The 21,276-nt window shown below is 55.0% G+C and overlaps 5 protein-coding genes across 5 annotated transcripts, besides 8 other annotated features; 3 read left to right on the forward strand and 2 right to left on the reverse strand.

The window, feature by feature from the left end:
- Positions 1-37: 37 nt before the first annotated feature.
- Positions 38-79: a tandem repeat.
- Positions 80-592: 513 nt separating this feature from the next.
- Positions 593-619: a tandem repeat.
- A 424-nt stretch (positions 620-1,043) lies between these two features.
- Positions 1,044-1,089: a tandem repeat.
- Positions 1,090-1,117: 28 nt separating this feature from the next.
- Positions 1,118-4,904, reverse strand: EKO05_0004409 (Chitinase; the record flags this gene model as incomplete). The annotated part of the gene is made up of 2 exons (XM_038938770.2): positions 1,118-4,644; positions 4,691-4,904. 2 exons carry the CDS (start codon positions 4,902-4,904, stop codon positions 1,118-1,120), a joined length of 3,741 nt encoding a protein of 1,246 aa, XP_038800206.2.
- Positions 4,905-7,504: 2,600 nt separating this feature from the next.
- Positions 7,505-7,542: a tandem repeat.
- Positions 7,543-7,639: 97 nt separating this feature from the next.
- On the forward strand, positions 7,640-10,006 carry EKO05_0004410 (uncharacterized protein; the record flags this gene model as incomplete). Its single annotated transcript, XM_038939136.1, has 4 exons — positions 7,640-7,790; positions 7,846-9,693; positions 9,765-9,840; positions 9,895-10,006. The coding sequence occupies 4 exons, from the start codon at positions 7,640-7,642 to the stop codon at positions 10,004-10,006; spliced, it is 2,187 nt and encodes a 728-aa protein (XP_038800207.1).
- Positions 8,598-8,627: a tandem repeat.
- Positions 10,007-11,390: 1,384 nt separating the features above from the next.
- EKO05_0004411 (uncharacterized protein) lies at positions 11,391-13,586 on the forward strand (the record flags this gene model as incomplete). The annotated part of the gene is made up of 3 exons (XM_038938881.1): positions 11,391-11,486; positions 11,541-12,162; positions 12,214-13,586. 3 exons carry the CDS (start codon positions 11,391-11,393, stop codon positions 13,584-13,586), a joined length of 2,091 nt encoding a protein of 696 aa, XP_038800208.1.
- An 879-nt stretch (positions 13,587-14,465) lies between these two features.
- Positions 14,466-14,492: a tandem repeat.
- Positions 14,493-14,713: 221 nt separating this feature from the next.
- Positions 14,714-14,876: a tandem repeat.
- A 626-nt stretch (positions 14,877-15,502) lies between these two features.
- EKO05_0004412 (uncharacterized protein) lies at positions 15,503-16,309 on the reverse strand (the record flags this gene model as incomplete). Its single annotated transcript, XM_038945577.1, has 1 exon — positions 15,503-16,309. One exon carries the CDS (start codon positions 16,307-16,309, stop codon positions 15,503-15,505), a length of 807 nt encoding a protein of 268 aa, XP_038800210.1.
- Positions 16,310-16,534: 225 nt separating this feature from the next.
- Positions 16,535-16,644: a tandem repeat.
- Positions 16,645-19,208: 2,564 nt separating this feature from the next.
- Positions 19,209-20,946, forward strand: EKO05_0004413 (uncharacterized protein; the record flags this gene model as incomplete). The annotated part of the gene is made up of 4 exons (XM_038938777.2): positions 19,209-19,876; positions 19,926-20,237; positions 20,292-20,560; positions 20,612-20,946. 4 exons carry the CDS (start codon positions 19,209-19,211, stop codon positions 20,944-20,946), a joined length of 1,584 nt encoding a protein of 527 aa, XP_038800211.2.
- Between the last annotated feature and the right edge of the window lie 330 nt (positions 20,947-21,276).

Genomic DNA, 21,276 nt, shown 5'->3' on the forward strand with positions numbered 1-21,276 from the left:
GTCTAATGCAACAAAAGAGAGGCTGTGGACCGCACGTGCAGCAGCAGCAGCAGCAGCAGCAGCAGCAGCAGCACAGCAGGCTTGCACTTGCGTCGAGCCGGCCGAAATCAAGGCATCCTTACCTGGCGCTCGACAAACGAGCTGGCGAGGTGATGAGAGAGTGCCAGTTCATCGTGCAGCATCTACTAACCCATGTCATACAAGCGAGGCGCGCGATCCAAGCAGGAACAGAAGCTCGACCTCCATCACCACGTCATCACACTCGAGGCGCTCAGACAACAAGCAAAAAGGTGTCGACGTTCATCAGAAACAACAGTGACAACAACTGCTGCTGCTGTTGCTGTGGCAGTCGTAGTACTTGTAGTAACAGCATCGCTTCGTTAGACGTCTGCTGCCCTCCGTCATAGATCTGCATTCCCCCTGCCTGCCGCGCACCTCATCCAATCAAGTGCCCCAACGCCTCCCTTTGCCTGTACCCTCGCGGGAGCGGGCCGAAACACGAAGCTCCGGTCCCGTGATTTGTCTGCAACCACTCGTCGCATCTCTCCAACCACGCAGGCAGTACATACAGCCCATCCCCTATGCATGTGTGTGTTGTTGTTGTTGTTGTTGTTGTTGTGACGGCTCTACACGTTGCATGAATCGGGTTAGCGTGGAGATGTGGAGATGACATTCGATAGCTGCGACACGCGCAGAAGGATCTTTGGGCCGCGGTCTGGGCGCGCTGGCAGGTCCTGTTCTTATGATCCGCTAGAGCGTGGTGGGGGTGTGATGTTGTGGTTTTAGAACTGTCTAGCCACGTCTTCTTGCCTTGCTGCAAAGTCACGGTTGTGTACGAGTGGAGCGGCAATTCACCAGCCAAGGAAGGGAAAATCTACAATTCGAAAGGAAACAGGTCGTGTTCGCATAAGGGGTTCCCTCCCTGCCTCTGCCCGAAACATCACTGTCCAGTCCTGAACTGAACAGCAAGCTGAATAATTAATTGGCGAAATGGGGTGGTGGAATCGAAGCGGAGAATATATACTCTTGACGTGCAGCTATATACGCACCAAACCAACACCAACACAACAACATCGTCTACACAACACAGCCATCTATCCATCTATCCGCCACCGACTCACAGAACAAAGAAAGCAACACCAACGACACCAACAACGCCAGCCAGCCCAACGTTCAACTTGCTAGCCGCGCCCTCAAACTCCGGAGTCGCGTACCCGGATGGCTGGACAGGCTTTCCAGTTCCCGTAGCAGACGGCTTGACAGCGCCGGTGCCAGAGGGCACGGTGCCGTTGCTGATGCCGACAGGGTAGCCCTGGTGCTGGACAGGCGAGGCGTGCGCGACGGGGGTGTAGGCCGCCGGCGTCGCGACCTTGGTCAGGGTGACGTACCGCGAGAGCGTGATGGTGGCGTCCTCTGGGTAGGAGGGCACCGAGGGCTTGGGAGATGGCTTCGTGCCTTCGTAGGCGCCGGCGGAAGAGGACTTGGCCGGCGTCTCGTACGAGGGGACTTCCGCCTTGTCGACCGGGTACTCGGCCGCGGGGGTGGACGGCTTCGGGGCCGTGGGCTGCTCGGCGACCACGGTTGGAGTTGGGTACCCTGGGACGTCGGTGGCTGGGTGGATGGGCTTGGTGATTGTGACGGTCAGCGTCTTGGAGACGTAGACGCTGGTGGTCCAGTCCTTGGGGTAGTCGGCCTCGGGCTTGTCCGACGGCTTTGTGCACGCGTCGCAGACTGTCTTGGTGATGACGGTGGTCTTGGTCGTCAGGCCGGTGGAGCACGTGTCGACGTAGGTGGTCGTGACGACCGTGGTGGTGCTCTCAGCCGGCTTGGTGACGGTCGGGGTCGCAGTGCTGTGTATCTCGTACTCGGATGCCTTCGACGCCTCAGGGGTCTTGGTGGAGGCAACCTGGGAAGCGGTCGGGTACTCTACAGGGTACTCAGGAGCCTTGGAAGAGACCTCAGCAACGGAAGAGGAAGAGACAACCGGGTAAGCGGTGGAGTACTCGCTGGGGTATTCAGAAGCCTTGGACGATGCCTCTGGAGTCTTGGTAGAGTCAACGGGCGTCTCGGTCGGGTACTGGACAGAGTATTCCGACGAAGCCTTGCTGGAAACCTCGGGGACTGTGGAGGACTCGGAGTAGGAGATGTACTCGGATGCAGAAGACGAAGCCTCGGGAGTCTTGGAGGACTCGGAGTAGGAGATGTACTCAGATGCAGAAGACGAAGCCTCGGGAGTCTTGGAGGACTCCGGGTACAGCTCGGTCGAAGTGGTGCAAGGAGTAGACGAAGCCTCGGCGGGAGTGGTGGAGCTGGCGGAGTAACCAGTAGAGTACTCAGACGAAGCAGAAGCAGAAGCCTCAGGGGTCTTGGTAGATTCGGTGGCAGAGGCGACGGAAGAAGCCTCGTAAACCTTGGAAGACGTAGAGTAGCTTACGTACTCAGATGCCGAGGAGGAAGCCTCAGGAGTCTTGGAAGACTCGGTGGCAGAAGCGATAGAAGACGTAGAGTAGCTTGCGTACTCAGAAGCAGAAGACGACGCCTCAGGAGTCTTGGAGGACTCGGGGTACAGCTCAGTCGAGGTGGTGCAAGGAGTAGACGAGGCATCGGCCGGAAGGCTGGAGCTGGAGACTTCGTAGTCAGCAGTGCTGCTCGAAACTGGGTAAGCAGAGTAGTCGGACGCAGACTCGGACGCTGAGGCAACAGGGGTAGACTCTGAAGCAGCAGGAGTAGAGCTCAAGGAGCTGGAGTAGTACTCAGAGACGGAGCTGGAGACGACAGGGGTAGCGCTCGAGGAGCTGCTGTAGTAGTCAGAGGCGCTGCTGGAAACGGCAAGAGTGGAAGAAGCCTCGTATTCGCTGGAGGCGCTGCTGATGACATCGGCAGAGTAGCTGGAGTGAACAGCGGTGGAAGAAACGTCTTCGGGGTAGACAATGCTGGGGCTGACGGAGGCAGAACTGGCGCTAGGAGTCACAGTGGGCAAAGTAGCAGAGAAGTAGCCGGAATACTGGATGCTGGAAGTCTCGGAAGATGCAACCGAGGACGAGCTGGCAGAGTACTCTACCGAAGAGGAGCTGACGTGAACAGAAACCGACGAGCTGCTGACGTAGATCGAGCTGGAAGAAGCAGAGCTGGATGCTGGAACGTAGAGGCTAGATGACGAGACAGTAGCGGAGCTGGAAGCAACGGAGCTGGATGCAACAGAGCTGGAGGCAGCAGAGCTGGAAGCAGCAGAGCTGGAAGCAGCAGAGCTGGAGGCCGAGACGTAGATGCTGGACGACGAGACAGCAACAGAGCTGGAAGCAGCAGAACTGGAGGCAACAGAGCTGGAGGCAACAGAGCTGGAGGCAACAGAGCTGGAGGCAACAGAGCTGGAGGCAACAGAGCTGGAGGCAACAGAGCTGGAGGCAACAGAGCTGGAGGCAACAGAGCTGGAAGCAGCAGAACTGGAGGCAACAGAGCTGAAGGCAACAGAGCTAGAAACGGCGGAGCTGGGAAGAGCAGAGCTGGAAGCCGAGACGTAAATGCTGGACGACGAGACAACAGCGGAGCTAGAGGCGTGGTATGAGCTCGACGATGCAACAGAGCTGGACGCAGGGTAGCTGGACGAAGCTGCGGGTGTGCTGGAAGGCTTGACGGTAGAGCTGACAACGACCGAGGAGCTCTTAGTCGAAGGGGCGATAGAGCTGCTCTTGGAGACGACAGCAGAGCTAGACTTGGAGGTGACGGCGGAGCTGGTCTTGGAGGACACAGGGGTGCTCGTCTTGGAGATGACGGTGCTGGTCCTGGTGGACGAGACAAGAGTGGAAGAAGACCTGATGGTGGATGAAACGACGGGCTTGTACTTGTCCTTGAATGTGCCGTCAAGACTGTACTTGATCCAGTTGGAGTAGGACTGGCCGTAGACAGTATTGTTCTGGGAAACAGTAGCCTCCCAAAGCATGACTCCGCCAAACAAAGGCTTGTTCTGGTACGCAGTAATCAGGGCGTTGGCTTCCTCCGGCTTCAGGTAGTGGTTGGGGTTTGCTCCGTTGAGGCCGGCAGAAAGACCAATGTACAGCTTAATGTTAGGGTTCTTGGACCTCTTCTGAAGCCTGTCGGCCCAAGCGTTGTAGGTGAAGCCGGTAGAGGCCTGGCCAAGCTGCTGGTAGCCAAGCTTAGCAGAGCACTGGTCAGTGTTGTAGAACTGCGTGAAGATGTAATCAAAGGGTGCCCTGTAGATAGCGTCGTCAAGGTGAGAATCGGGAACAATGCACTGAGGAGCGGCGGAGATCAGCATGCCAGGGCTCTGCTTCTTGAGGTAGTTGACAAAATCGCCGTACAGCTGCCACTGGTAGTTGCCCTGGCCGGATGTCGACTCGATGTCGAGATCAAAGCCATCAACAGCAGCATCGCCAAAAGGACGAGGCCACGAGGCGCTGGGGTTGTAGGGGCCGAAGGAGCCTACCAGGGTCTCCGCAAACCACTTGTATGCGTCGACGTTGTCAAGGTAGTAGTCCGGAGGGTAGCCACCACCAAGAGACAACAGAACCTTCTTGCCGTTGCTCTTGCAGACCTTGATACCGCGTGTGATGATGGGGCAGTTGCTCAAGAAACGGCTCTCTGTGCCGTCAGGGTTGGTGAAGTATCCAGGCCCACAGGCGTTTCCTAGGAGCTATTAGCTTGACGTGTTAGAGTGTGGTGATGTACCTACCGAAGTTTGTGGCTGGGTACTCGTTGCGAGATTTGGGAAATCCGTTGACAAACCCTATGTTGACAATGTCGACACTGGGGTCACTGCAAACTACACTGAGCTCCTTCTGGTTCGCACCCTGACCCCAGTAGATGGCGACATTGCCCTTGGCAGACGCAGTCGAGGCGAGCAGGCCGGCGACGACGGTCGCGATGGTGAAGATTGTGGAAGGCATGATTATGGAATTATATGAATATCAACTGCGCGGATCGTAATGAAGGGACGGCGAAAAGCCAGTAAAGATCGTGATGAGCGGGCTCAACGAAAGGACGCAAGCAAAGGCTCGCTATTAGTGTAGATGCTCGAGAGAGTGACTGAACAACGACCAAACAGCAGGAAAAGCCAAAGATGAAAAGGCATGGGGGATTGTATTATACTAGGCTTCAGGCAGCTGCTGTAACTGCATGATACCACGGGGGCTTGCCCACGCCGTTTGCTAGCATGAAGCCATCCTACACTTCGACACGGCAGACCCACCCTATAGAGCCAGCCGTAGGTAACACTCGATGCAGGAACAGAAACGATAAAGGCACACCATTGGCGGAAAGCCCACTGGGCTAGCTGGATATGGGTTGACGGGATCGCATAGCGTCTAGATTCATGCAGGCACACGGTGCGCTATGCTTGTTGATGGCTTTCGCACCATGGCTTTTCGTGGCGCTTTCCAAAGCTGATTGACCGGTTACTGGGCGGCTCTCAGTGGACGGTGGGTCATTTCGGTTAAAGCTCTTTGATAATGTCACCGGCTAAGTGAGGGTGTTGGATACTCCTGCTTTAAGGCTGAGCTCGGTCGGACGGTCAGACACTCCGCTGGCGTATTGTTTTCAACACCACGAAATTGCCACCAGAGGAAATCAACTTCTTTGGACCGCAATCGACTGTCTTCTGCTTCTGCATCTCTTTCGATAGCCTGGGGGGATCGCCGGTAATAGTCGGTGGACAAGACTCATGGCTTGCCGAGTGAACCAACGAGAACTGCTGTGAGCGTCAAAGGGCGAAACCACGGCCTGTGGCTTGCCGCAGGAAAGGCTTAGTGGGCAGCATAGAGATTTCCGTCTCGTCCACACCGGGTGTAGTGCCAGGTTCAGGTCCGGTTCGGTGGGTGATGGGGGGAGTACCTGAAGCCACGCGAAGCTTACCGCGCCTCTTGGCAGGCACTGTTCTCAGTCAGGGGCAGTCAGCATGCAGAGACATCTCCTTGGCCACGGCGCGTGAGTCTGCGAATGTCTACCATCCAGCTAGCATAGACTCTTGGTTCGACCGTAAATTTGCCGTGACCGGGCTTCAGCTGCTCGTATTTCTTGTTGCTGCGTCTGCTGTCCATATTTCAGCGAGTACAGGGCGTGGAACATTGTCAGTAAGGCCTCCCCTCCCGTCCTGATGCAATTTTGGCGCCAGCGCTATCTTGAGAAGGTGGAAACGGTGGGACTAACTTAGGCCGAACTCAGATCTCCCGGCGCGATGTTGCAAGATGGTCCTGGCTTTGCAAGGCCGAAGCGCGTAATTGCAAAAGTGCACAACGTCGTGCGAGTGACAAACGTGACTCGCTGCCTGCCGGGAGTCCACGTGCTGTTGATTCGCACGGGAACCGAGGTGTCTTGCATGGCATCTCTGCTTGGCTGTGGGCGCTTGCAGGCGCCTGCAGGCGTAAAAGAAGCAACACTCAGGTGCAAGCCACATCAAGTCAATTGAAGTGTAGTCAAATGACGACGCCTTGTCGTATGTGTCTGGTCTAGTTGCGGCTCTTTCGTATTCAACGACGTACTTGGATACGAGGGAAGACGGTCGATAGGATGCTTGTGTTGATCACCAGCTTTACGGTCGATCAGCGTCAGGCCTCAAAGAAGATTGCGCTGCTGCGCGGTGTGAGCATTTGAAGGTGAGAGAGCAGTATGTCGGCAACGTTGGTGAATAGCTCCAAAGGTGACATGGAAGCCTTTTTGAATGCTCCACTTGGTCATGCCACAAGACCGAGAGGAAGGCCGCTGGCCCACCCGTCACGGTCGGACTTTAGCAAGACGCGGCACCCCCTCAACAAAGCAAATCTGAGGTGTCGATGAGCGGACAGTCGACAGCTATTGTTGCTCCCATGGCGGTGAGCTCCGTACCGCATAAATTGGTAAATGAGAGAGTATGCTAGCTTGATGAAGTGTCTCGCCAGTCTCAAAGCAGGTGACGGGATTTCCAGGGTCAAGCACAAAGCTGTCTTCAAGGGAAATTCAGCAAGTAAAGTCATGTAGGTAGACGGAGTCGCAGAGAGACAGCAGCGTTCGCGCTATGACCCTCTCCTCGACTGTGTTGTAGTGGCTCGCAGCAAAAAGGAAGGCAGAATCACCCCTCTAAGAGCGAATCGATTGCCCACACCGCTCCTTGAAGCAACGCAGCATACATGGTGTTTGCTCTTCACCAGCTCACGCGAATATCTCATTTCCAGAGCCGCGACTAGCGATAACGATATCAGTTGGCAGTTGTGCATGATCCTCAAGGGTCCAATCGTGGAGTAGCGGTGTCTCTCATTACTCGTTATGGGCGGCGCGCGGTGAGCCCGTGACCTACTGAGCGCCTCGGCGTTGCGTCACCCCTGCGGCTGCAACGACGTTTGGGCAGCACACGCGCGGCGACCATGCTCTATCCTTGCTTCTGTGTAGGACTTGGAGATACAGCTACTCCACAACCTGTCACCTGCCTATCGCGCACCTGCAACCATGGTGGACCCTGGTTTGCGTGTGGGTGTAGCAGCCCCATGGGGTGTCGGCGAAACATAGTGTACCGTTTTCACCGTCACCGTCACCGTCACCGTCACCGTCACCGTCGATCTGTGCTGTTGCTTCAACCACCCTTCGCCTGCCACGTTGGGTCCATACTCCTACACCCACGAGGCATTGCTCGTTTCCTTCGACTCGCCACATCATGGGTCTACTGGGAGCCTTGCGGAAGCAGCCTGCACCGGCAGAAGGCAGCGACCATGCACCCACGTCCTCGCCTCCAAACGAGAAGAAGTCGAGTACGAAGAGGTGGAATCTTGGCATCCTGAGCGACCCTCTCACCGACGAGGTTCCTGGTAAGACACACAGCGGAGTGACGTCTGTGCTAGATGGACTGACACGCTCCTCAAGGCTCTGTTATCCTACTCTCCAAGGCGCACAACCGCAACGAGCCACTCGGTTTACAACACGCACGCGCACGAACGTCTGCCTCCTCCCTGCCCTCGGCGTATGGCCACTCACGGAGTGCTTCTCGTGGTTCGCGCCACTCGTCACGGTCGCGGCAGCCTGAAAAGAAACGTACAAAGGATGGGAAGTTCATACTGGACCCCCAGCCCGAGGATTCGGCGAACGACCCGCTCAACTGGAAGCAGCTGCGACGAGATGCCGCGCTGATCTCCCTCGGTTTTTACTGCATGCTTGGCGGTGGCATGACGCCTGTGTTGGCTGCAGGGTTTCACGATGTTGCAGAGACATTCAACGTGGGTCTCTCGCAGGTGGCTTTGACGACTGGCCTATACATGTTGGGCTTGGGTCTTGGGAGTGTCGTTGCATCGCCTACTGCGATTCTATACGGAAAGAGGCCCGTGTATCTGGTCGCCATCATCTTGTTCACGCTCTCGTCGGTCTGGTGCGCCCTCTCGCCAAACTACGCATCCTTGGTCGTTGCACGCATCGTCCAAGGCTTCGCCGTCTCCCCGGTTGAATGCCTTCCGAGTGCCACCATCGCCGAGATTTTCTTTCTCCACGAAAGAGCGTACCGCCTAGGCATGTACACACTGCTGTTGCTCGGCGGGAAGAACCTGATACCGCTGGTCAGCGCCGCAATCGTGCAGTCGTTAGGTTGGAGATGGGTGTTCTGGATCGTTGCAATCGTTGTTGGGTTCTCCTTCTTCCTCATCTTCTTCTTCGTCCCCGAAACCTTCTGGGATCGTACACCACGAGCAAGGGACCGAAGCCATGCACGCAGTCGCAGTCACAGCCCAAGAAGACACAAGCATTTCCATCTACCAACAAGACACAACAAGAAATCGACAGACGAATTAGCAGGGCCAGCCATGACCTCCACCGTCGTTAACCCACAGGCTGCAACACCTCTGGAACATCCCAAGAAGGCGTATAAGACTGCCCATGTAGGCTTCGCAGACGAGTTTGAGCACGAGACTTCTGTTTCACACGCAGACCTACCAGCAACACCGCGCTCTCCTATCAGTATTCATTCCTCACCCCCGGGTACTCCACGACATGGTTACTTTTCACAATTACCAGAGGATTCGATCGCGGACCCCGAAAAGCAGGACCAGACTTCTGGGAGCCGAAGTCTCTCATCCACAGAACCTGGCAGGCCGCTAGATGCCGATCAGCTGTCCGAACAGTTCTCGATACACTACACGGACTATTACCGCACGGCCCCCGCAAAGTCATACCGCCAATCCTTGAAACCCTGGAATGGCCGTCTGGCCAAAGACAAGTGGCTCAAGGTCATGGTCAGGCCTTTCATACTACTCGCGTATCCAGCTGTGCTCTGGTCTTCCCTGGTGTACGCCCTCGCAGTTGGTTGGCTTATCGTCTTATCTGAATCTGTTGCGCACGTCTACCAGAACCACGACTCGTACAACTTTACTGCGCTTCAGGTTGGTCTTGTGTACGTCTCCCCTTTCGTCGGCGGCGTGCTGGGAACAGCTGTTGCCGGGAAGGTATCAGATCTTATTGTAAGATTCATGGCACGTCGAAACGATGGCGTATACGAACCCGAGTTCCGTCTGGTCATGGCCCTTCCAATCGCTATCACTACAAGCATTGGCCTCATGGGCTTTGGGTGGAGCGCTGAAGAGAAGGACAACTTTTTCGTGCCCACGGTCTTCTTTGGGATCATCAGTTTCGGTTGCTGTCTTGCCTCCACTACCGCAATCACTTTCGTTGTCGACTCATACCGCATGTACGCTGGTGAAGCGCTGGTGACGCTCAACTTCTGCAAGAGTAGGTTTTCTCTTTTCGCATGCTGCCCTAATTCTAGCACAGCTTCAAGCAATGGTACTAACAACGCCCAGACGTTCTGCACGGCTTCGTCTTCTCACTATTCTTCCCACACTGGCTCGAGGCCAAAGGTCCTAAGAATACATTCATGTGGGTGTCCTGAGAGCTATCAAACAAGTACGTACTGTAGCTAATGAGCAACAGAGTTGTCGGTTGCGTCCAACTTGCATGCATGCTTTTTTCGATTCCAATGTACATCTTTGGCAAGAGAGCGCGCATGTGGACTGTCAGAAAGAACTTGATGGAGAAGTTTTGAGCTGCACGATGATCGGCGAAAGTACCGATACACGACCTCGATACGAAGTTGTGAGTTTGAGCTTGGCATTATTCATCGCGTTATTTTCGTAGCGCACACAGCGTTACAGAGGAGTTCCCCATGCTTTCCCCGGAGTTTCCACGCAAGAACCATGGCATTGTCGGTGCACATGCCGGTAATAAGACACGTTTTCTAGCATTTTTCGCGGGGTAGACACGAGCCTCCTGTTCATTGGTGTAGATGTTAGAATTTCATGCCGTAATGTCAATTCATGCATCCTGGTCTCGAACTTCGATCGTGCTGTTAGCCGAAGCCACAAGCCACAACGCCAGACACGACTTGTTGATCTGCCAGACGTTGATCTGCCAGACCAGAGTGCGGAAGCAACAGAGCCGCCTCAGCGACAATGGCTACAATCTCAACACCTGATACTCGCCCCCTGGACTGCCGCCAGCTGGTGTCAGGTGGACAAAGAAGATGGGCCATACCATGCCTACTGCAGAGCTGGCCTCGTGAGCGTTATCTTCAACGACTTTGCAGTCGCTATCTGTGTGGAGAACTCCTTCCAGATAGACGGAGATAAGCGCGGACGCGCTCTCACGATGTCGGAGCCGCATGCTCGCAGACGTACAAGGGGGGTGCCTGAACAGAGTAGAGATACGTTTTGCCACAGCCGGGCTTTCTTCTTGTAAAAGATCACTACGTGCTCAGTGCAAGCAGCTCGTATTTCCACTCCGTTCTCGCACCCCCCTTTACTGTCGTAGCTTTATCGTAGCTGATGATATTGTGAAGCGCCATGATGCATGAAATGGACCGCACTATCCTAACGCGGTAACTAAATCCACCCGAATTCGACTACCCCACATGCACCCGGGCAGGGATAACAAGCGGCGGTGATCCAACATTCGCCTCATGCAACGACGAAGCAGCCTGAAGAACATCTTCGCAATGCGACACCCGATAGTCGTTCCAGTCGATGGCGATTGTTTATCCAAACTGTGTCCTGTTTTCCGCGTGAACGGGCGTCCTCCCATAGATGGGTTTACCATCGAAAACAAACGGCATCCGTCATTGTGACTGGCCAATCGGTCTCGCAGTGATGCAGCTGCGTCGCAACACAAGCCAAGTGCACTCGACAGAAGAGCCGAGTTCGGTGGATCTAGGCTGAGTTGTCTCTATTCCCAACCACACGACGTGTTTTTATCAGCTGCTCTATCTTGGGCCCTTGTTACCTTGATACGCAACGGTTGCCATCGGCTGTGTCATCATCGCACTTTCACCCGCATTAATTGGCGAAGCCCCTCCTGCATCTTCTTTCCATCCTGGGGTATCACACCACCGTCGTTCGACATTGCCCATCTTGTCCTTTTGCCTACTCACGAACATGTCCGCATTGGTCCATGAGCGGACGCTTGCACCAGACTTCAAGGCGAAAAAGACTAAATCTAGGAATGGCTGCGGACGCTGCAAGCTGAAGCGAGTGAGTCCGCACAAACACTCTAGCCCAAGAGAGATGCCGCTGACTATGGAACAGCTCAAATGTGACGAGACTGTCGGATCGTGCCTTCAATGCAAGAAGAGAAGCGTTCCCTGTCCTGGTTACGAAAAGACCTTGAAGTGGTCAACCAAGTATGAGGTTTTTCAGCCTACACAGTTCACGCCGTCGTCTCCACCTAAACCAAGGTCGGCATCGGTTGGAGTTCGCAAGACTTCCAAGGCTGCTGCATCCTCGCTTCCGCAAAATGTTGCCAATGGCATTGAGGCCCTTGCTGCTGTGCTCCCTGCAAGTAGGAAGAGCGCAGAAGTCGAGATGACAGAAGACGACAAGCAGGCAACACCACCCCTAGCCTCACCACCATCACTAAAGGAGCCTGTCGTCGCCCAAGGATCCCCTACAGAGGACGAAGACTCCCCCCGAGACATTGAACCGTTCCCGATGGATGACATCTATGTCTTGGATCCTGCCATGCTTGATGGTAGTGATGATGCAATCCCCTTACCTCACGACGAGTTTTACTTCGACCCGTTCGCCAACGCTGACCTTGATACCACTGCTCTGGACGACTTTGGTGGCTTCGGTGGCTTCGATCTTGATGCTGACCCTGTACCTTCCAAGTACAACGAGTCGTCAGCAGAGTGTTCCGTTCTGACTACTCGTGAGTCCAGTCGTGAAGCGAGCCCTCGACTTTCACGTTCATTGCTCTTAGGATTCTACAGACTTCCAAGCCCCTCGCCGAACCCTTCGTCTCCCGATGACCAGGAGTCACTTCTTGTTCAACATTATTTCAAAGACGTTTGCGCTGTCTTTTCTTCTTTCGATTCTCACCTCAATCCTTTCAGGACCACGATTGGCAAAATCTATCAGGACTCTCCTTCCATCAGCTATGCCATTCAGTCAATGTCCGCCGCTCATCTCGCTAACACATTTCCCTATATGGCCGCGATTGGTAACGACCTCCAGCGCAAGGCTGTTGCAGCATTTCAGGAAGAACTACCTCTGGCACAAGCTGGCCACATTAGCTGCACAAGGACGTTCCTCAGCATCATGTTGCTCGGTCTCACCACCTCATGGCACGACACCAACGCTCTTGGTACAGAGTTCCTTGCCACCGCTCGAGGCCTCATCTTACCAAAGTTGATGGACAGGTCCCAAGAGGCCGAGGTGCAGCGTGAAGCACAGTTTTTCGAAGAGTCTCTCATCTACTGGGAGATGGTCATGGGGTTTGTTACAGAGAATGCTATGAGCTTTTCGAGACCGTCAGGTATGCGCCCTCGCATAGTCTCCAACAAGAAGAGCATCCCTGCAGGCCGACGATCCGACGGGAAGATTGTGCCTCATCCCTGGACAGGTATAGCCCCGATGGTTCAGGCTCTGTTCGCTGAGGTTGGCCGACTCGTTCGTAGCGAGCGATCACTGAACCGAGACTCTGTCATGGATCTCATTCTCCGTCAAGAGAACCTTCTCAACGCATCATCGTTGGAGGAAGATCTCCTGGCGGTGGACTACCCCTCGGTAGGCGAGATCGCTGACACCGGTGATGATCGTACGCCAAAGGAACACTTCACTGTCCTAGCCGAAGCGTACCGCTGCGCTGGTCTGCTCGAGATCTACCGCGTCTTCCCTTCCATTCTGCGCAAGCGTCTGGGTACCAACAAGCTGCCTGTATCTGAGAACGTCGACTTTCAGTTTCCCATGCCTCGCTTTGAGACACCCTACGAAGACAGCGACATCAAACTATGGCTCGGTTCGCTCGCCATGCACATTTTACAGATGATCGAGTCTCTGCCAGCATCCTCGGGCACGTTCTGCATCCAGCAGCTAGTCATCACGGTAGCCGCCTGCGAACTCAAGCTTGTCTCGTCGGTCGACTTCTTCGACGTTCATGCCAACGACTCCAAGGTACTCCAGGCGAGGGAACGTGTCATCCGACGCCTAGAAGTGTACGCTCACCGCCTGCCTGGCAAACCACTTGGTCAGTTGATCAGCCTGATCAAGGAGACATGGCGACAGTCCGATGAGGGTACCGACACTTTTTGGATTGACATCATGAACGAGAAGGGGTGGCACACGATCATGTAGATGATGTGTGGTTGCCAGTTTCTATCTATGCCCTTATGTTGCCACGACCTTTTACACCTTGCACAGCGCCTTCCACTTGGAGCCTCCCAGATGCTTTGCCCTCTTCGACACAGTACGACATGATGTCTCAGCTACTCCTGTACTTCAGCGTTTTCCCGGCTCGCAGCGTTGCCTCTTTCATGCCTCCTTTTTCAACCTGTTTCGGCTTGTCGACGACTGGCCCTCTGGTCTCGACCGATTCGACTGTCCATGTCTATACACTGGGTTCCCAGCGAACCCTTAATTACGACTTTCATCTAGACCATCCGAACCAGCAATCGATGTGACTGTGGTGACCGACCACTTGCGACAACCCATCCGATTGCCCCTGCGACTAGACGCCTGCCGCCACCATCCGGACCCTTGCGCCTTGCTTTGCAACTGCACCCTTCTGCGACCTACCTTCTGGAGCCCATCTGCGATGACTCCCACTGCGGTCTACAGCCAAACACCCTTGCGATACCCAATATGTCCAAGATACCCTACTACGACTTCAGGCTCTGGACACTAATGACGACACCTTTAGCCACCTTTCGACACTGTAACCCACCTTTAGACACTGTAGCCACCTTTCGACACTGTAACCCACGATTAGACACTAGTACCCACGATTAGACACTAGTACCCACGATTAGACACTGTTACCCACGATTAGACACTGTTACCCACGATTAGACACGATTAGATACCCATAGCGACAACTCGGGACTGCATACCGCCCAAGCGCTCTGCCCATGAACGTTTTGCCTTTTAAACTTTCAATTTTCAGTTCCTTGCCATTTCCTTGCGGGCAGGTAAGAAACGACAGGTCATGCTTGTTGCTGTTGACACTAGCGGAGCCACGCACGAACGCACGCACGCACGCACTCCCCCCCTCGTCGGCCCGTCTTCGCCCCTTGCACCACCTTATGCCCACGCACGCGACCACCACCACCTGGCACCACCCTCCTCTTGGGTTGGGAGTGCGACTTTGTTCTCGTTTGGCTGCATGTCGACTCGCGGTCTTTTGGGCTGGTAGATACCCCAATGCGCGTTTTGTTTGCATTTCGATCGCGATGGCCTTGCCTGGGTTGGAGTGGCGTCTGCTTGTTCTTGTTCTTGTTCTGGTTCTTGTTCTTGCTCTTGTTCTTGTTCTGGTTCTGGTTCTGGTTCTTGTTCTGGTTCTGGTTCTGGTTCTGGTTCTGGTTCTGGTTCTGGTTCTGGTTCTGGTTCTGGTTCTGGTTCTGGTTCTGGTTCTGGTTCTTGTTCTGGGTTTGTTCTTGCTCTGGGTTGTTTCTTCTCTCTGAGCGACGCCACGCGCGATGGATGAGAGGGCGTGCCGAACTTCCATGTCGATTGAGGATGACACTTTCCTCGACTCTCTGGTAGCGGATGAAACCGCTGGAGATGATGGCATTTTGGACATGGATCGCACTATTGGGTATTATGTTAGACATGGAATCTACTTATTAGGTATTATGTTGGACATGGAATCTACTTATTAGGTATTATGTTGGACATGGAATTTACCTATTAGGTATTATGTTGGGCATGGATTGTACTTTATTAGGTATCATGTTGGACATGGATCCTACTTATTAGGTATCATGTCAGACATGGAATCTACTTATTAGGTATTATAGTGGACACAGATCCTACTTTATTAGGAATCATGTTGGACATGGAATCTACTTATTAGGTATTATGTTGGACATGGATCGTACTTCATTGGGTATCATGTTAGACATGGAATCTACTTATTGGGTATTATGTTGGACATGGATCCTACTTCATTAAGGTATTATAGACCGTATAGACCGTATAGACCGCCTCACTGCATCGCTGAATAGGCATTCACAGGCATCTCCTACAAACCAACGCGCCGCATGGGAGTGACATCACATGACGGGCCTGTTTGCCTCATCATCGTCTTCGCTGTCATACGCAATGAACTCTCTCCTCCCACTCGAGCTCTTGACGACAAAGTAGCGTGTGGCCTCGTACGCCTTCGTCTTCTTGTCTGCGCCAGGGCTGAAAATGTCGTCCTTTTCACTCGCGCGCGTGGGAATGGCAAGGAGCAGGCGCTCTGCACCAGGCAGTCGCAGCGCCTTCTGGGACGACATGTGGCTCTCTTCGCAGTCCGGGGATGAGGAGGCGGTGCCGAAGAACCAGCGCATGCCCAAGTGGATGGCCTCGGCAACGCAGGCCAGAATGGTGGCGGCGACGATGATCTGCAGCGCCCACAGGGTGAGACACGAGTCGTTGTACGCTGAAAAGGTCTCGGGCTCCGCGTAGCACACAATGCGCTCGTTGGCGTGTGAGGTGGGGCGTGACACGCGGTTCATCAGGACTTGGGTGGACAAGGGCATTTCCGTGTCGCTGTGCGTTGTTGGGTAAGACGTGGTTGAGATCTTGTCGCGCACGTAGGATTCGTACAGGTCAGGTTTCGCATGGCGGAAGTTCTCCAGCTCGGGGCCGAGGTTTTCACATTGGTCCGGGGTTTGGTGGTACGGGGATGCGCTGGGTGTTGGGTCGGTGGGTTTCCAGTTGGCTGGTGTCCAGTGGGCGGCCGAGGGGGTCTCGAGGGGGTGCAAGGCATCAGAGACGAGGAGGCAGCGGCAGTGGGTGGGCGACTGCGTCCGTGTTGGTGCTGCCAGTGCTGCTGTGGTGAGGAGAAAAGTGGTGAGGAGTGAAGTGGTGCGCATGGCTGGTTGTGTTGGCGGGCTAGGGCCGCGAGGTTGTGGAGATACGAGGTGGACTGCGCAAGAGGTCAACAGCAGGTTCCTGTACATGAAGCGAAAGTGCTCACTCGAATCCTGCTCTCCTTTCCAATTGCTTATCTGCTCGGGCGGGTTCGATTCGAGTATCGGAAGCGTGCAAGCCGACGTGGGTAGTACAAGGTCCAAGAACGGCAATGATGGGCCAACACTTTGGTATTGGTATGGTATTGGTATGGTGTTGGTATGGTGTTGGTATGGAATTGGTATGGGATGGGTATGGGTATGGGTATGGGTATGACGATGGGTATGGGTGTGGGTATGACGATGGAAAATGTTCAAATGGCGAAGCTTCGCACTGTCGAGGTAGATGCAGACTGCGAGCAGCAGCCAAACACGACGGCGCCCACTCCGTACATGTACGCAGGCGGGCGCTCACAAGCCCGGACCCAGTCGAACCTTCCGCCTTGGTGTGACACTGCACTAACACGGCTCGCACCCTCGTCTCAGCTACGCCCGCCGGCGGCCGGCTCTCGATGCCCACGGATGCGCAGTGATGCCCTCTTCCAAGGCCTGTCGCTCCCTGCCAAATCAGGCCTGAGCGCCCCCAGCCAGCATTATCTTTGTTATTATTATCTCCCGGTACCAGGGTGCAGTGACTGCAAGCGTGAAGTTGGGAAGTCGGGGGCCTGTGCGTGAGGGCTAGATCTGTGCATCGCAGTGCCCAAAGCTCGGCACCCGGCTGGCGCAGCCGTGCCCTGTTGCTGCTTGCCTGCAAACGCACTGGTTCCAGCAGCCCCGCACCTTCCACTCCAAGTCTCGAATGCTGTGCTGACTTGGTTTGGTGATCCGCTGGCTTACGCGCGTGATCTGGGTGCATTGGTTTCGATATCTCGTCCCTGCCAGGTCAAGGCGGTTTCCGCTTGCGGATCTCGTCCTGTCCGCGTTCCAGGAGCCGTGCGTCCAGCCTCGCCAAACACACGCCATGCCGCCATCCCAACACACAGACGGCATCGACCACTGCGATCCGGGACTCTTCGCATCTCAACAGTAATTACCGCCCATGGCTGCAGGCTGCAGCGGAGCAAACCTCGGGCGCACCCTTTGCACCTACCTATACCCTTCCAGGAAATCGAGAGTGCCGCCCTGACCAGCTCTGCCTATTAATACCTACTGTCAACTGGCTTTCCTCATGGCCATGCCTTGGACTGGCTAGCCTCTGGTACCTCATTTCGCAGTACGAGCCGGCCCTACCCACGTGCGCACCGCTGTCGACACACGGCCGTGCACATCGTACCCTTACCATACCTGCGCACAACCACACCCCGCTTCTGTCTACACCAGCATCTGCCTTGCCCACGCCGCGCTCCACCACCTGGCGGAAGAGATTTTGAGAGAAAAGAGGAGCCGAATGCGCGACTTGAGGCACGACGCGTTTGCGGGCCGCGGCCTCCGCCACGCCAGTCGTCTGTTTACGAGCGAAAATCGGTAGCGGATTGCGGAGCACAAAACTGTGCGCGTCTGGTGAGGTTGTCGAGAAACACATGACAGCGATTGCGAAACGAGATGTAGGCCAAGCTTTGCCTCTGAAGCTTGACCGCTGTCTTGCCCGCTAACATGATCTTGAAACAGGCGGATGTTGAGACCACGATGCTGGAGTAGGCACCGTACAGTGTGCTACAGACCCAGTACCGGTACAGTGTGCTACAGACCCAGCGCGCACGCAACGGTCACCGTGGACCGGACGCTTTGCCCGCACGGTTCGCCATGAGGGACGGGCGTTGTTGATCAAGCCTGTGCAAGTGAGCCTCAGGGCACAATCCGTCGTGCGACCCACAACGGACACTCTGGAAGAACCATGCATCAAGAGAGCTCACAGTCTGCAGTGAGATCCTGCACCGGTGCAGACAGACTCACCCTTTGCAGCCCATGTCTCCCCACATGCCTCTCCACACCACATGGGAACCAGTCTGCACGGATGGTGTGGGCTGTCGGCACTCAGACAGTTCACGCTCTGCTTTTTGCTGACCCTGGAATCATGTCTCCCACGCCTCTCCATCATGGCGAACCATCGTGACCAACCGTGCACATATCGCCGACCAGCCCGACTATTTCCCAAAGCGGATGCATCCTGGAGTTGCACAAGCAGATACAAGTAAGCAGCCAGATCTTGGAAATGTGCACCTTTGGACTCGCAGAGCGAGTACGAATGGCTTCCGAAACTCCACAAGAAAAGAGTTACCGATCATCCTGTCCGCTGTCCGCTGTCCGCTGTCCGAACGGCTTCGTCCGCTCCTTTGGTCCTGCTCCCCGCTTATGGACCCTGAGAAGCTGTGAAGCTACTCGAGGCAGCCACGCTTTCTAAGAGTCTCACCTCACTCGTCCACCAATGACAACGGAGACGGGAGAGAAGACATGCGCCTTTGTCCGTTCAGATTCCTTGCTGAGAGGAGTCGTCCTTACATTGGTACACCCTTATCGCCTACAGTAAGCTTAACATGAAGACACATTGCCTATGCAGGTTAGCCAGCCTCTGCCCTACGGTACTGTGGCGTATACACGACGTGGATCCGTCAGCGCCATTACCGCTTGCATCTTGGCACGAATTGCAGTCATCACATAACGCAAGAGAGCCTGACAAACGCCGGGAGGTTGCACGGCGTTGTGATGGACTTAAGGAATGCACGACGATATAAACCTTTGATGTGTCCAGAGGCCCCAGCAAGGCAACCACCACTGCCTGCTACCTTCCTCCTACCTTCTCAGCACCTTGGAAGCTCCTCGAGGTGTCATCTCAAGCTTCGCATCAACGATTCCCAGTTCATTCCTCAGCTTTCTCGCTGTCGAAAGAAACTCACCACTCATCGTCTTGTCTCGTTTCTTCCCAATGTCCTACCTATTCCGCCATTCGAGCGTTGGCACAGCCCTTCACTACATTCGCCATCGCAGCTTTGACTTCTCCCGCACGAAAGCCAAAGCGATATCACCCCTCTCCTCCACCGATGACATCCCTGCCACCGTTCCCGCAGACAGCACTATTGGTGCCGAGCTCAAACTGGAGCAAAGTGCGACTCTCGTTAGCTGGCAAGGCCCAGACGACCCAAGTAATCCCCAGAACTGGCCGATGATTGACAAGGTCCTCATGACCACTCTCATCGCCCTGTACACATTTGCTGTATACGTTGGCTCGTCCATCTATACGCCTTCGCAGACAACAGTACAGGAGCTGTTCCACGTCTCGCATGTGGAAGGCTCGTTGGGCCTCGCACTGTACGTGTTGGGTTACGGTTTAGGATGCCTACTCTTCTCGCCCATCTCTGAGATTCCAGCGATTGGACGAAACCCGCCGTACGCAATATCCGGCTTTCTCTTCGTCATCTTGTGCATTCCCACCGCGCTCGTCAACAACTATGCCGGCTTGATGGTATTGCGGTTCCTGCTCGGTTTCATGGCATCGCCTTGTCTGGCTACAGCGGGAGCGTCGCTTGCTGATATCTGGACCATGGCTCAGTTTCCTTTTGCTGTGGCTTTGTGGGCAGCAACAGCGGCGATGGGGTATGTTTTTGTCGTTTTACATGAGCAGAACCTTGCTAAGCATGAATAGACCTGCCCTCGGCCCAACGCTGTCCACCTACGCCGTCCGCGCACTTGGCTGGAGGTTCTCGGCGTGGGAGCTTATGATCATTGCGGGGCCAATCTACATTCTCATGCTATGCATGCTGCCCGAGTCTTCAGCTCCCACGATCTTGTACTACAAGGCCAAGCGCCTTCGCGAGGAGACTGGCAACTGGAACCTCATGTCTGACGCGGAGAAGAAACAGAAGAACCTGAAAGCTTCCAGCTTGTTGTTTGATGCGTTGATCAAACCTTGGGAGATCAATGCGTTGGATCCAGCGATCCTCTTCACGACCATCTAGCAAGTCAGCCTCTTGTGGCAGTCAGACCCGTTGCCCGCTAACAGCTCTCGCAGCATGGGCCTGTGTTACGGCACCTATTACTCGTTTTTCGAGTCTCTACCCCTCGTATACCCAGTCATGTATGGCTTTTCCGCAGAAAGTACCGGGCTTGTGTTCCTTGTCGTTGCACCGGCTGGCTTACTCGCGTTTACCATGCAATGCATCTACCTCAAGTACCGGGTATTCCCGCGTCTCATGGATGGCACTTTTGGCGAGCTTGAGAACCATTTGTTGCCGGGCTTGTTCGCCAGTCCCGTCATTTGCATCGGGCTCTTCCTCTTCGGTAAGTCAACCTTTGCCTCGACTGCGTGCAACGTGCTAACAGCTTCTGCAGCGTGGACTTCGCGTCCATCCGTCCATTGGATGGCTCCAACGGTGGGGTTGGGTCTCAGCATCTTCGGTACCTACTTTGTTGCACAATCCGTGTTCCTCTACATCCCCAACATCTACCCTCGCTATGCTGCCAGCATCTTCTCGGCGAACAGTCTGTCCAGGAGCTTGCTTGCATTTGCAGCCATCCTGTTCTCGAAGCCCATGTTCCAAAGCCTCGGTGTTGGCGGAGGCGTGAGCTTGCTCGGTGGGTTCATGGTCTTGTGTGCAATCGGTATGTTGGTGTTGTTCAAGTTTGGAAAGGGATTGAGGGAAAGAAGTCGGTTTGCTGCGGCTTGAAGGAGTGTTGCGAGAGGGCGTTGTGGCTGCGGGAGTGACCTGTATGCAAATCGTAAATAGCCCTTTCACCTAGTTTTTTAGAAGGAACAACCGACTTGAAAGAAGCATTTGAGATGACCGTGTTATTTCTTTCTGCCCGAGACCAAAAATCGATGATCCACGTGACAAGATCGGCGTTTAGGCACGGCAGGGCTGATGCTTGCACACGGCGTTGGTGCGGAAGCACGGAGGTGCATCGTCATCCCGCGCAGCTGCAACCACATGGAGGGTGGAAGGTGGACGGACGCTCACGCTCCCACCGCTCTCTCAGCCACTCGCCGATGCACCGCA

The sequence above is a fragment of the Ascochyta rabiei genome, chromosome 6, assembly GCF_004011695.2.
Source record: "Ascochyta rabiei chromosome 6, complete sequence".
NCBI lineage: Eukaryota > Fungi > Ascomycota > Dothideomycetes > Pleosporales > Didymellaceae > Ascochyta > Ascochyta rabiei.